The 15,862-nt window shown below is 35.8% G+C and overlaps 1 protein-coding gene across 1 annotated transcript in view; it reads right to left on the bottom strand.

Annotated features, from left to right (window-relative positions):
• Nucleotides 1-284: 284 nt before the first annotated feature.
• Nucleotides 285-15,862, bottom strand: part of eya2 (EYA transcriptional coactivator and phosphatase 2) — a 28,251-nt gene continuing 12,673 nt past the window's right edge. Inside the window, exons 4-15 of the mRNA XM_055027331.1 lie at nt 15,708-15,824; nt 11,479-11,555; nt 11,137-11,320; nt 10,068-10,201; nt 9,868-9,951; nt 6,105-6,194; nt 4,165-4,223; nt 3,174-3,334; nt 2,603-2,717; nt 2,359-2,480; nt 1,652-1,752; nt 285-1,343 (exon numbers count right to left, since the gene is read on the bottom strand). Of these exons, the coding sequence (XP_054883306.1) occupies nt 1,263-1,343; nt 1,652-1,752; nt 2,359-2,480; nt 2,603-2,717; nt 3,174-3,334; nt 4,165-4,223; nt 6,105-6,194; nt 9,868-9,951; nt 10,068-10,201; nt 11,137-11,320; nt 11,479-11,555; nt 15,708-15,824 (1,325 nt within the window). The 3' untranslated portion in view covers nt 285-1,262. The remainder of the gene's footprint in view (nt 1,344-1,651; nt 1,753-2,358; nt 2,481-2,602; nt 2,718-3,173; nt 3,335-4,164; nt 4,224-6,104; nt 6,195-9,867; nt 9,952-10,067; nt 10,202-11,136; nt 11,321-11,478; nt 11,556-15,707; nt 15,825-15,862) is intronic.

Here is a 15,862-nt window from a genome sequence, read left to right as displayed (position 1 = left end):
TGTATTTGTATTTCGAATGATGTTAAACATATTGTGCTTTGAACATAATTGGAATAAGCTAAGTTGTTCAGTTGTCAGTAAGAACTTTAAAAATGAAAACTGGAACAAAACTTGAACTAGAGCAAAACTGTGATTAATGCATTTCTACTTTACATAAATTTAATAAAAATGTAATTTACACCATGATTATTTTTCTATACTATTACTTTTTGTTTTGTTTATCCCTTGAAAGAACAGTTTTGTGTGAAAAAAGATGACATTCCTAACTCTATAAACCCCCAAAATGCAATTAATTAATTTATTTTTTTTATCATTTCTACTTAAAATGTCAAAAGAAATGGACAATAAGGCCTTATATACAAACCATGACTAAGCTCGCAGGCTTTGTAATCAGCACATGCACAACCTTAGCCATAACAGTTTATCTACATTACAAACAGGTTAATGGGAAGTTGAAGCAGAAAGGAAATCAATTTACAGCCCAAAATCAAATGTAAGTTTTCAAGCACCAATCTAAAATACAGCATCTGCATGGCAACATCTTACAAGACATTTTTACAAGAACATAGCTCTAGCCTCATTAAATGATTTTGTTTACACACACGTACAAACTGTCAGACTAACTTACTGTGTTGTAAATTTAAACCCATAATAAATAACCATCATTCTGGTGACAAATTGCAGACCATGTCTAAACATAAGAAAAACTATGATTTAACATGACATGACACAAATTAACAATTTTAGTGGAAGTAAGCAGTTGTGTATTGCATAAAGTTTTCTTGGTCTAAAAATAGCATTGTCCAAAGGAATGATCTCTCCACATAGCAGTACAAGCTTGAAGAATGTAGACATTTCATCTATGTTGATTCTAACGTTGAGTTAATTAAACAGAAAGTCAGAATTTGCATTCAGTGCAACAATTGGGACACAATTCCAAGAACTTGAGATGAAATCAAAAAAAGGAAAAAAAAAAAAGTTGCTTTTCATATTTTGTTTAATACTTGAAGTACTAACCATGGTTCCCTGGGATTAGTTAAACTTTGGTCCCTTTTTTTCTTCCACAGTTTGATTGAAGCCCTTTTGACTTCATGTTTGAGTCCTTTTATGCACTATGCTTCAAACTCTTCACTCTTCCACATGCCTGCTGTTAATGTCTCTGCTGCGGCACACAGTAATATTGACTCCACATTAGTCCCAACAGGCTGGTTCACAAATGCACTCAGAAATTAAAGAGCACAGATGTTGATAGCTGCTGCCCTCTAGAGGTAGTCCATCTCCAGTGCATTGCTCAAAGCCTCCAGATCTGCCCGACAAGATACCCTCCAGAATGGCATGTTCTTCTATTTACACAAACAAAATAAATTATTAGTATGCAAAATTATAGAAGATGTCTCTTAGTAATAAGTGATAGTTCTGCAAATGCAGAGTAGTTGTTAAATATATAATATAGGTAGGGAAGGCCTTTGGACCAGTTGTAAATATGGTGTCTGACTGATATCAGTTCCTTATAACATTCTAACATCTTAGTGTTAATATAAAAAAATCAGCCACAACAACTTTGCAAATAGAGATTCTCATAGTGTACCAGATTTTATGAAGACCATTTTTCAGCAGTCAGCCATAAAACAACAGACTGGATTATGTATACCTTTTTGGCTACGGTCTCCTCTTCGGCTCCATCTCCTATTACAACATAGACCGCTCTGCGACCAAACCTCTGAGATACACGCTCAAAGCAGCTCTCCTTTCCTTTAAAGAGGAAACATACATATATGTATCAAATAACAAAACTAAGTCCTTGGATAAAATGAAACAAAAAAAAAGAAACAAATTTAGACTTAAAATATAGACGGTGTTACATCAACACATCTGTCTTGTCTTAGCTGAGAGCTCTCCTTCTTGAGGATGGTGGAATGGGAAGGGCTCTTAGGAGAAATATGCGGCAGGATAATTTTTTATGTCTTGAGAACCATGTTTCCTTTGAGAAGCAGGTTCTGTGTAAACTCAATAAAACAAGGCCTAATTTACTCTCAGATTATGTTACAAATTAATGCAAAAAGTTGCTTGTGTGACATAATTTTATAACTTTTAACTTTTCTTTCTGTAGTGTCTGACTCAGGATGCAGTATCTGTCATTCACTATGATTCACTATTTGCTCTGTGCTCTCAACCATAATAACCAGATATCTATATAATCTCAGTGGGTTGTAAATTTTAATATGCTAACAGTCTTTTTGGCATTGAAGCGCAGGAACTCCCAGAGCTTTCCAGGACCTCACTTAAGGATGCTGCCTCTCCCCTTTGTTGGGAATCACTGCCTTAGGTCATTGTTCTGCTCCCAAAAATGTTCCTCACCTGTCTTTGTTGCACTGTAAATGTTCTCTATTGGGAAGGCTGAGCCAAGACCGTACAGTAACACCTTGGAGAGAGCAGGGATAAGCTGGGTGGTGGTCACCAACACATTCACACAGTTAGGCCTGGGGAAAGAATGGTGACAATATTATAAAATGTCACATTTAGCAGTGATTTCTTACATTTTATATTGTAAGATTTATAAAAATCAAAAACATCCCCCATTGGTGGAGCAGGAAAGGCTAACCTGGAGTTGATTAGAGCCAGGGCTTTTAGTGCTTGAGTCAGCCACAGGTCAGTGAGGACTTCCATCTCTCTCCTCAGCTGTAACCATTCCTCTCGCTTGGGACTGCCCAGCAGACCTGAAAAACATGTCCAGTACAGTTTGAAACATATCTGCATGTAAATATATTGCCTGTAAAGATGGAGTAACTTTCCTTTCAGACACTTAAAGTTGAATTGTCAATGTAAAATGTTAGAAACAGACTCAAGCAACAAATGTTTTTTTTTTAAAGTACATTGCTAAGCCTTCTGAAAACGTTGAAATCGCATGAAGTATTTTCTGTTTTGCACTGTTTCCAGTAAATATCCAAGGGTTACTTTTAAGCTCTACTACAATGACCACAGTGAATCTGATTACACATTTAATTTTATTACTAGTGATCTATTTTTCATAGTGGGACTGCAAATCTTAACATTGTGTTAATCTTTTCTTTTTTAACGTGTTGGAAAATCAGTTTTGAAGGTAATTTAAATTAATACAACAGGTAGAAGCACATTATTACAAATGTATCAAACAAAATGAGAGCATGACTGACCTCCAACATTATTTTTGTAAGTATTGTAGATCTCCTTGACTCTGCGGTATCGGAAAGCCAGCTTCCTCATCCAGTCCACCCCTCCGTGGACCCCTGACCCCAGGCACAAAGAGCCTGCTCCTGCCGGGCTCTGGAAGCCATCCGACCCAAAGTTGTAAGTGCTGCAGGTTTTCAATAAAGGAAACCGTCAGGCCATAAAAAAAAAAAAAAACAAACAAAAAAAACAATTCAGAAGTACATTTTAGTTCACATAGTTTTACTCGTTTCACTTTTATCAGTTTGTTAAGGTGAGTCCCTTTGAAATACATCCATTCATTAATTTTTTGTCAGTTGTGGTGATAAAATACAGTAGTCATTTGTCAATTTTAAGGAAGTATGTCTTACAATGTAACCGAACATCGGTCAGGAGGTTACCTTTAAAATTGAAACGACGCCATCAATGAACATATGTCAGAAGAAATATTATATGCACTAAGTATTAAAATGATAAAATAAAAAATGACAATGTTTAATCAATTAAAAAAAAAATGTCATTGTTTTTATATGTGCGATTAAACTGCAATAACTTTTTTATAAAGTGCCTCAAGTCGACATTTGTTGTGAATTGGCGCTATATAAATAAATTTTATTATTTTGCTTAGTCTGTTTTTCAAATTACTTACAAAAGTGCCCTTGAAGTATTTACACATGATTATGTAGTTTAAAGAAATAAATATTTTTTTTATGAGCAATTGAAGTCTCGGATAATCATGTGACATACTATACTGCTAAGGAAGTATAACAAATAAGTCACGGACAAGCTCGCAAATTTGAATAGACATATTTACACACATCCTATCACTCACTTCATCTCCTTTGTGGGCTGTTGTTTTTTCACCTGGTGTACTAAAATTTAGAGGGCAAGTCTGGTTCACATGCTATGTTGTGGCAGTGTCCCACAACGAAGAACACTGGCAGTGTCCCAGATCGAAGACCACAAAAGAAATTTTACCTCAGGTCCTGTCCGTTGTCATCTGATGCCACGTCATCAATATGAACCTGGTCACATTCCTGGGAAATAAGAACGAGAGCAGACATGTCAAGAGATCCATTTCCGAGTGTGTGACATGTCAAAATTAAACAGATATTATTGTGGCAAAATGGTGGTGTATCAGGCACAAACATTTAAACACAGACATGAAAACCCATAATACAACCAATCAGTGTAGGTACTAAAACCAGTCCATTATTTTCTTGTCTTACTGTCTTTGAGTTAAGATTGGTATGAAAGCAAAATAGCAAAAAGCAAACACTGCACAACAAATATGATTTAACAAAGGCATTTTAGAGCAAATGTCTCCAAAAAAAAGAGTTTTTATGATTTTGTTCAGAGTCCAACTTAAAGATCACAAAACCATCTATCTTTCACAATCTGAAACTGCATACCTTGATTTTTCTGAAAGCTACACAATGTACAGAATCCATGAATAGGTTGTAATTGTTATGAAATGACCCAGGACAGACAGGCTCTCCTCTCATATTTCAGTCACCCAGACAGAGACACTACCTCATCCTCCTTACGTTATTGCAGTTCTTGGTTCCCACTGGCTGGTCGCCATATTCTACTCAGGTGGTGGGGGCTTTATCAGAAAAGTAACTGGTGACCATTAAATGTAAATGGCCACTTCAGTTCTGAATATGAACTAAGATTTAGAGAAAAAAATAAAATCTTAGTCCTTGATTAAAAGGACAATTGTAGTAGCTACTATTGTAAAGCTACTACATATTGTAGATAACCTTATAAAAAAATATAATTTATTTTTTGCCTGGGGCTTAAGACTTGTCTTTCTTTTTCAGGATTACTATAATCATTATATTCAGTTGTTTGTCTTTTATAATTTCTAGTCACAAATAAATATTTTGTAGACTTTGATCTGTAACTGCAGCAAAAGGGGTTTAGTATAGTATTAAAACATGTAGCCTGAATAATGTTGCACTTTTCAAAATTGCTTTTGTGAAAAACTATGAACTACTCTGAGCTCATCTATTAAACACATTTTAAAAATAATACAATAAAGTGCATGAGATGTCAAAATAATAAAATATTTAAAAATTCTGAATACTTTTGGGAAGATATTTTACCAATTTCTAATTCATACCAGAAATCAGATTTTTAATGTCATTCTTTATCAAACAGTGAACTATACACATGTGACACCTGCGGCACAGTTGACACAAGTAAGTATGTAATTGGATAATTGCCCCACTTGACAGCAGGAGTTGTTAGCCAGCTCCAAAATACGGCTCAGGAGATTTACTCAGCCCCAACTACAAAAGAAGGAATGAAAACTAGGTTTGGAAATGGCTTTGTTGGCTCCTTTCACTCTTCCACATTGCTTCTCCTCGTTTGACTAATTTTCCTCTTGGATGCCCAGACACACACCTGTAATTATGACGCCAAGTGTTCTTGTTCCCTTTGTCTGAATCCCTCTTTAATCTTTTCCCTTTGGTCAGAACAAGGGAGAGGAATGTGATGTAAAACACAAGTAGTGTTGAGTCTTAAGCATGTCCTAAAACACTGTTTTTTATTTTGTTTGAGTCATCGCTTTTTAAAGCTGTGTTAATGCCTATATTACATTAGTTGCACTTTAAATAGGTATATTAGGTTTATTTGTGGGAAAGTCATTTGAGCAAATATGTCCGAATTAGATTTTAATAAGTTCTGAACATTGCTTTTTCTAGTGCACTGGAAAAAAATGTGACTGTTAAAAAACTGAGACCTACTGTACACTGAACCTAATTTTAGGGTGGATAAGAAAGATTTTTGACTCAGGAAGGGCGGGCGATTGCTGCTTAGTTGACTTCGGATGACAAAAAAAAAAAAATCTGCAACTTTCTCAGTTTTGGCTTGTTTTTCATCTGTTTCTGATTAGCTTAACTTTTAGAACTCACCTCCAGGTCATTGAAAAAGAGTCTTGAGTCAGCTAGATTGAAGATCATTTCTTCCATCCACAAACCCAGAGACACTGCCTTTGATGAGTCCTGTTCGACAGACAAAGGGGGAAAATGAATACTCCTGATATATAATCCTTCTGTAAATTCTTGCATAATCTCATTGAGAATACAGAAATATCTTACTTAAACCAAACTGATACTTTTTGTGTCACAATACATAACATATGTTACTTAAAAGAAATGTCTCATGGTGGGCTTTATTTATGTATTTATGTCTTATGATATGTTTTATAAAAAAATAGGGGTTTGGAAACTACAAACATATTTTGACCTTCTTTACAACAATATTAATAAAATAAGGATATCAAATAAGCAGTTTACAAACTTTTATGTAAATAAGGTGAAAAGAATCATAACTTGACTGTGAGATTGTTTGTCTAAGCTATGTAAATAAATGTTCAGTTAAACTGAATCAGCAAACAGCATTGCTCCCGCCATCAAGTCAGTGCAGCTGCCTGTCTCTCTATTAACTTCCTGCTCATCAACTACACTGACAAACAGTTTTCTGGGGGAGAGAAGTGTGAATATTTTACTGTCAGTAATACCGCCTGCCAAACTTTTTCATTACTGTTGAATTTCCACCTGAGTTTTGTCTCGCAGACAGACAGATTTTTTTTCTCTCGTCTCTGTTGAACGCTTTCTCTGTCCACTAAAGAGTTTTGATCTACTAAGTGAACATCAGATTAAAAGTTACAAAACAAGAAAAAGGTGTTAGTTCTGTCTTTTCTATGAAAATCTATGTAACTGGCATAAACAGGAATTTTTCTAGTCTTGCCCACATTCATGCAGTTGTACAGTAGGTACAACTTTAATGACAAAGGCAAAATATAAATGTACAGTGAGGTAAAAATAACCATCAGATATGTCTTGTTTTATCCATGTATTATATTTCTAATGAGGTATCTGCCACAATCCATGTCATACACATATAGAATAAGTCCATAAATAAAGAAATGCATTACAAAGTGCATTGACAAAGAGAGTAAGTGCTGAACACTCAAAATAAAAAATACTGATCGGCACGGAAAGACAAGGAAATTGCTGGAATTTCTCCGTACTGAGATGACAATCCTGGCCCCTATCAGTGCCATTTAACATAAACTAGTTAAGCCCCAGTTGTTAGATCATAAAGATTCTTACCAGGTTATCACTCAACATATTTTAGATATATTTATAAACTTTTAAAAGGTCTAGTGGTTACTATTTGGCACAAAGCCAAATATTTTAAAAACTTCCATTCACCCAAAACCAGCTATGAACAGGTGCTCCTCGCAAGATGACTTACTTACAGACATCAAAACTATAATGAGAAGAGTTGTTCAAGAGCCAAGAACGACTTTCAGTGAGACTAAGACCTAGAAAAACAGGTTGAACTTTTCTGATAAAACAATAAGTAATTCAGTTGACCGCCGTAACCTTTACGCCTCTTAACTGCACAAGACTCCGTTGCCAAAACAAAAGCATGTTGAAGCTTGATTGAAGTTTGCTGCAGAACATTTGGAAAAGCCACTCTGGAGGAGGAATTGTGTTGCATTTCAAAACTGCCATATAAACAGTGAACTTTGCTGGTTTGAGTGCCATTCAGTAGGGCTGTTTCACAGCACAGTGGACAGGTAGGCCTTGTACAATTGAAGGATGAATTTAGAGGTGGTCAGATACATTCTGAATCAGAAACTGAAGATAAAACAAGATGTGCAAATTCACATTTGCCAAGAAAGTAGGCAGATTTGCCACTTATATCCCCTGCTATATCAAAGAAAGTAAAAACAATAAAAAAGTGGGTCTATTAACGTAGAGTAGTTAAGATCACATCAGTTTACTTTATTATATGATAAAATAGCTTCAAAAATGTTTGAACATCTTCATCTTGTTAGCTTTCCATACTGATAAAAATAAAAAGCATGGTGTGGCACAACACCAACTTCAGTTATTAGATTAATAAGCAAACAATTAATCCCCTATAAATCATAATCCAGACTATGTCACCATGAATGTGCTGTAATTCTATTCTGCAAAAGCAGGTGTGTTAAGTTATGTGTGCCACATTGTTTTACTGGCAGCCCTGGCAATGGGACAAGCCAGAAGGGAGAAGTGTCAGCCAAGGGTAAGCATCTCATTAAAGTATTTTGAGTGACAAGCCGGGGCTTTTTTCTGGTTTACAATTACAAACCACAAGTAGGGTAAAAGATGACACAAATAGGAAATTACAATACACCCCCTGAGAAATGAGAGTAATATAGAACGACAAGGTGAAAAAAAGTTCAACAGGATCAATATTGAGACAGAGGAAGTTTTAGAAGAGGAAGAGGTCAAATATTTAACATAGTTGTTTGTTTTTTTTTCCATGTATGAATGAGAATTAAAATCATAATCTACAATCATCTAATTCTTCAAACAAGGTCTGCTACCCAAAGTCAGAATTTTTTTTTCATTTATCATCATCATCATCATCATCTCTTTACTTCAGACACCAAAAAGACCCAAAATAAGAAAAAAAATAAAAATAAACTAATAAAAATAATACTCCTAAAACAAGGAAAGATACAAAAATACCCTATTTTTTTTTACCTTAACTCTTATGCAAGTAGCTTGCCAATATGAAAGACAGCTGAGAGACTTGAATTCACATTGTGGGGGATAGGATGAGGTGTTGTATGATGAATGAGATAATAGTTGAGATGATATTAGAGGTTCTCCAGTAACATTTGGCTCAAGAACAGCTGAAAACAGGCATCTTTCAGCCTGCCTCCCAAGTATTTCCAAGAACAGGTCCCAGTTTTACCTTGAAAACCCACCATTTGTTCTCAAAATCTATTCACACTTATTCAGTCGGTGTTAGTTATGAATAACCAAAAAGAGTATCAACTGAGCAAAATTAATTAAACATGAGATTGCTGTAAGAATTTGGTGTTAATTATGGTTTTACAAGGTTTTAAAGAAGCCTCAGAGAACTGGACTGTTTTCTCTGCTGTCACTCATTTAATTCCTCCGCTGCATGTCTGAGTTTTGATGTCAGAATCTGTCCAGTCGAGCTCCCCTGGATCCAGCAGTGGGGTGTTTGTGTGGTGGGAGGAATTTTTGGCACATGAGTCACATTTCAACACATCCGCAAGGCCCAACTAGCACTTTGCTTCTTCCTAACTCTGTCTCTTCAGACCCTTGCTGGGGCAGAGCAGAAAAGAAAAAGAAACATCGGCACACAAGGCCTGCCAGGGAGCTTAAATGATCTGCAACGCTGCTCTCAAAATCCTATCAGCCTTGTGTCAACCCGCAGGGGGACCGTGAGAATTCAAAACACGGAGCCTTTGCCAAAAACAAGAAATGCACCACTGTCCGCCCCTTGTCAGCTGCCGGTCTCTTATGTAAAGGTCCTGCTGGCTGTCAATCACGCCGCGGGCTGTCAGCGTAGCCAAACAACCCCGCTGCATTATGAAAAGAAACAAGAGGGCAGAAGGCATAACATGGCCAGCGTGTGAAAATGTTCAGAGATGAGACCTAAAGGTTATGGACTTCAACCATTGTTCAAATAAGCAGGTGACTAGAGAGACAAAGGGAGTATTTCGCAAAGTAGAACTAAGTAGAAGTAGAAGAGTCTAAGCAAACAATCTGTCTGCTTGCTATAATCGCCTACTGTGGGGCTGGGATTTGTCACAGAGCATGACTCTTATGCTAAATGACAAAGTGAAGAGTAGTTGCCTACCTTGCCAAACCGTGAGGAAAAAGTTCCAGTGAGGAGCGAATGGAAAATTATGATGGTTTCATCCAGATCCCAGATAAACACACGCTGCAGTGAAATAGATATGTTAGCTGCATGACAGTTTGTGTGTTCATGAAAGGGAGAAAGATAAATATTGTTTTTTGAGAAATGCCAATAGTTTTGCTGTGTGAGAGGGTGTTTACCTCTATATCAGAGTCAAGAGGGGGAGCGGGTTCAATAACTCTTTTTCTTCCTCTCAACTTGCTGTCGGATCCCCTCCGTCCTGGGATTCCCTCTTCTTTACCTGGTGTTGGCGGACTGGGTGGTGGATTGTAATCTGATAAATGAAAATAACCTTAAAATCTATGAGACTTTTTACACTTATTCCAATTTTTTTTAACAGCAACACCGCATTATATCCATAGAAATTAATCCTCTTACTCCATGAACAATAATTAAATTAACATATATACTTTTACAACAGTTCCAGAGAAAAAGATTCCCCAAAACTAACATGAATTACTTGCTTTTTCAAAAGCAAAATCAGAATATTCAACAATTATACTTACATTTAATTTCACCTGGTAAGGACTTACAAAAAGAAGTCCTTGTATTGCTGTGCTTTTATGATGTAAAGAACTTTAAAATGTTGCTGAAAGGTGCTTTACAAATAAAATAAAATTTGATTTGATTTTGATTTGACTTTTTTGTCCTTTCAAGAATAATTTACAATTTGCACAAACAATTAAGTACATTTTGTGCTTTTAACCATCTCTGTGCTGATGATATACACATTTATTGCTCAGTTAAGTGCAACAGTTAAACAATCATCTCCATTTAAATGAGAAATTAATATTAAACACAGGTGCATAAAAAGAACACACATACACTCCTGCACAGCACCAACCTGCAATCAAACAGCATATCGGTGCTGAACTGTTCAGCATGGCCTCTGAAACATTTGAATTAGTTCTGACGTTGCTTGAAATCAATATGTTTTTCTTGTTTTGATTTTGATTTAATTAGAAGTTTCATTTTTGAAGTCAATTATTCTTTATTGCAGAGTTTCATGTCAAGTAATTATGCTTTTTTGGCTAAATTAAGGTTGTTTTTGATGTGCCTTTATGTTTTCAAGTTGGCTTCTTACCATCCACAAGTGCAATATCATTTTTTATTTTTTTTGGTCTGAAAAAGTAGTTCACAGAAGAATGAAACATGAAAGTAAAAATAAGCAAAGACTTTTGAGATTTTGAGAAGAAAATGACTCTTTACCTGTATGTGACTCTGGGCTGTGATTGGGCATCATAACTGGGTGCTCTGGGTGCTGATAGGCTAAAGGAGCTGTGATTGCTGCAGGACTGATATTGCTGCTGGTTATGTAGGGACTGTTGTAGTGATGTGAATTATAATAGGGAGAGTACTGGCTCTGACTGTAGCTGGAATATGCAGAAAATTCCTGACAATGAAAACAAGAATTTTAATCGGTTGCATCAAGTTGTAAAAAAAGGGTAAATGTTAACAATTAGTAGGTCAATAATTATTACTAAGACTATAATTTCTTCAACAACACAGGAACTTCTATGAATATAAACCTTCTTAAGGTAAATTACTCACTTGTTGGGTTGGGTTGAATGGGGTTGAACTTGAGATTGCATGAGTACCTTGAAAAATTCCAGATGAAATACCGGCACCTAAGAAGAAAATAAATTATATGAAATGAAAAAAAAAGTGAAAGCTTCCATTAATATGATGCAATTATAAATGCAAAAGTATGAGTGATGCACTGGTAGTGTTTATTTGTTTTCCATCTTATGTAAAAGAATAAGGCTGTGCTGTAACTGTCCTGCATCTGATTTGTATAGCTGTGTGCAGGAGGAAGTAGCTCTTGTTCTTTCCTTGGTGACAGCTCAGAGCTGCAGGATCTTAGTCTGGGATTTATGACTGACATGGCAATACAGGTGGGAAAGTCTACAGCTCCTACGCTTCTTACTGCTGTGAGAATTTTCAAATAAGATCAAGCTAAGACAGGAATGCCTTCCTCCAAGCAATCTCCCCTCACCTCCAACATCCTGTTGAGTCTATATAGACTGTTGTCAGGTTATTAACTTTTCTTATCTCCAGCCAACACCCTGTACAACATCTTCACCTTTATTTTTTTACCCAGTCTGCTTAGCATATGGCTATCTGTTCCAAACTTGAATTGAAACTAATTTGAATAAATACTGGACATGAATGGCACTTTGAAACACATGAGCTATTGAACACAAAACAAGTAGAAAGGAGCACTGTGTTGGGCTTGTAATATGATGCAAACAAACTACCCTGAAGATTCAAATTTGATCAAAAGTTCAAAAGGTTGACGGCATAGAATTTATTCAAAAAGCACCTTTGTATGAGTGCAATTTCTCACTGAGTTTCAAGTTCAATGACTAGTAACTACAACATTGGGTACTGTCTTATAAGTAATACATACAAGCACCACCAATTTCAAGATATTCTTGATATTTAGACTTGCAGGTATTTGCAAGTGTGTGTAGCACTTTCAAAAAGTTGGAAATAAACTGAACACATAGCTTCCAATGACATTTAATTAAGTTATGCAATGTAAATTGCATCAGTCCAGACTGAGGCATTTCCAAAAACACCAGGCATGTGAAACTCAACCAGATGTTTGAAAATGTTCTCAAATATTAATCAAATAACAATGTTACCTTCAGTTTTTATTTAAAATCCTGCATACGTCAAAAATAACTGAAAAGAAATTTGAATTTGCATTGTAGATATATCCTACGCCTTGAAATTAACCTCTGTCTCTTTAAGAAGTTCCCACCCTTTTTATGAAAGGGTGGTTTATCCTCAGCATCCTCAGGGTGGTTTATCCTCGGCACGTCATCTCAACAGTGCTTCTCCATAATGCTGTTTACATCCATTCTTAGGAGTGTTAGTCTGAGAAATAGTTCATGCGATAAGCTTAAAGAGCCACCTACAAACTGGTTCAGACATTGTAACATTTATATTCTTTTAGAACCAGCAAGAATTAGTTGTTTTTCTGTTTTAATTAAAAATTGCTATATCAAGTTTTATTTCTATAGATTAAAGTTTTTGTATAAGTAGAGTATATTGTCAAACTGTGGTACTTTTACTCAATGTTATCATAACATAAAAGCCTTTTAGGTAATGATTTATTACAGCTTTCTCTTGAGTGCCATATATTTCCCAAGCCAAAAAGATGAAAAAAAGAGACTTAGGGGCAGAAATCTTCCCAGACAACACAACAGTCCCTTAAACTGACAAGAAGAAGAATAGAGGGGGTCTCTCCAGTAAACACAGAAAAGCCTGCATTTGGTTTAGTTGTGTACACTCCATACAATAAGCTTTTGGAAGGATTTTGGATGTGTGCGTGTGCATGTGTGTGTGTGCTATCTTTGTGTGTAGTGTATTGTGTGCAGTATAATGGATGGTGAAAACTTTCTAAATTCATCAACGATTTGAATGTTGTGTAAATCTATTACCCTTTGAAGTTCACAGTAAATGATTTATACATAAGAATATTCAAACAAATTTATTTTGTTTTGGAACATTGTCCCTCAAAGTCCAATTACACTGTTAAAATTTTCTTTCTTGGTCTAACTGCAGTGCTCTAACAAAGCTGTGCAGTTTGTCAAAGGGTTCCTTCAAAAGCCTGCTTACACAAACATTTACATTCTTCTGTAATGTCTCACATCTGAATCTTTCTTAAAAGAGAAAGTACAATAATACAAAAATCATGTATTGTCTTCAAAGGAATAAGAAATAGCAGTTCAGGAGTTAAATCATGTCTGGAGAATGATTACGCGTGTCATTCATATTTAATGGCAGACCGTTTTAAACTTAACTCTTCAAAAGATCACAAGGACGATAATCCCTCACTGGTGGAAGTGGGAGTTATATTAAAGCTTAGAGAAAAAGATGAACAAGGACAAATAAAAGAAAAGCAGTATTGCAAGTAATTTAAAACCAATTTGATACTTACTGACTTGGATCTTTCGAAATATTTACATTTTCACAGTCACATGAGCTGGATATCTCACAAAGTAACATCAATTTATTATTAAAAGAGTGAGAAGAAACATTTATTTGGACAGGAATTTTGGTTGTTGGGAAAAACATTTAGCTTAGTCGTCAGTTTTTCCTTCAGAAACTGTCACAACCAAAAATTGCATCCATAAGAGCAACAAGAGGTTTGTACTTTAATACATATTATGACATTGCCATTGAGTCACTTATTTGAATGTACAATATAAGAGCAGCTTTGATTATGACCAACATTAATTAATATAAAAATGCTTAAGAACATAATATGTAAGAAGAACTGCAGAACACATTAACTAAAATAATTGTGTGCTTAATCATTTAGCTTAGTAGTCAGGATAAGTATTATTAAGTATTGCAAAACTTAATTATTTTTTGGCCTTACTTTTAACTCGACTCGATGGTTAGTACAAACCACTTGGTGGTGCCACTGGTGATGATCCGCAATATTAACAATATGGATTTTTTTCATGACACTTATGTTTAAAATGAGTTTTTTTTTCTGAATAGCTTCAAATACATCTCATCTAATCTCAATTTAAATTTTCAAAAATGCTTTTGCAATATTTGAAATAATCCATAATTTGATGCAACTTCAATAATGTTGACTTATTTGAAACTTTGGTACTAAGCGCAACCCTGATTAAGAAGTATTATTTTGGCTACATCAATGAATAACTGACATTTATTTTAAGTACTCTAAAGAAAGTTTCATTAGACGTCTAACATTACATAGTTTTCACGTTAACCCTACCCTGATTGGTTCATGTCTCCTCTCAAAGGTCCTTCAGATGCACTTCAGATCCAAAAATAAGATTTTCCAAACTAGATCAAAGAGAGCTTATAACCTTTGAGGATTTTGTTGGAATAAACAGTTTTGTTTGCATCATACAATAAGTCACTTTTGTCTGTTTTTGTGTAAAACTGTGCAAGACTTTGCTTTTTTTCTGACCATTTTGAAACATCACTTCTAAATAACTTCTAAACAACCATCCCACAAAGCCTAAAATATCCATTTTTGGATAACTGAAATTTACAGAGACAGATTTAAACATTATGAGGGATGCAGAATAGCCTCAAAAGATAATCTGTTTTTGGTGCTTTAATATTTGTTCTTGCCTTTGTTTCTTCCATACAGTGGGAAAAGCTTGTGTAGAGTGTGTAGCACTAGACCAGCTCATTCCTCCATAAAATGCCCCTTAACCTCTCCCCTGTCACACACAAGGTCAATTTCATGCTGGTTTCAAAGCCATAAAGTCGCACTGAGCAAGTCATGCTTTGGGCGCCGGGCGACTGAGGAATGTGTACAGCACAGTCGCTTGCACTCAATCACAGACGCACACTGACATGCAGGGAGCTGCACACCCTCCCAGGGCTGAAACATCTTTATCTAAGTACCTTTATCAGAAAGTACTTCTGCCCAGCTTTTGTTATGGCCATAAATATTGTGTTTTTTTCCCCATCTGTCTGCTCTGTTTCTTTCCTTCTGTGTGCACATAATATTCGGTCCTTCTTCCTTCAGAAAAACAGAAACAAACGATTGCATGCTGTGTTGTTGGTCTGAGTGGAGAAAGGGGGCCTGACCCCTAGAAAAGAGGAGGGGTAAATAGACTTTTGACGCCAGAAGCCCAGACCGCAGCTAATAGAGAACAGGTGTGGTGGTGAAGAAAAAAGAAGAGAGGAGAGGAGATAGAAGGAGTACTACAGCTATGGATGCTCCTGTAGTTAAATAGGGGCCTTCACATGCAGTGAATGTATTGTTTTAAACTGACCATGTGTGTGTGAGTAGCTGTAGAGGCTTTGACTCGGAGGGGTGCCGCTGAAGTTTGAGTAGCCCAGGAGTCCTGTTTGTCCTGGAGAGTGACTCAAACCATCCTCTGTTTTTATGTCTAAAATAAAAACGACACAACATTTATGATATATTCAA

The sequence above is a fragment of the Poeciliopsis prolifica genome, unplaced genomic scaffold, assembly GCF_027474105.1.
Source record: "Poeciliopsis prolifica strain line A6 unplaced genomic scaffold, Auburn_PproV2 SCAFFOLD003, whole genome shotgun sequence".
NCBI lineage: Eukaryota > Metazoa > Chordata > Actinopteri > Cyprinodontiformes > Poeciliidae > Poeciliopsis > Poeciliopsis prolifica.
This window is presented reverse-complemented; position numbering and strand designations above follow the sequence as displayed.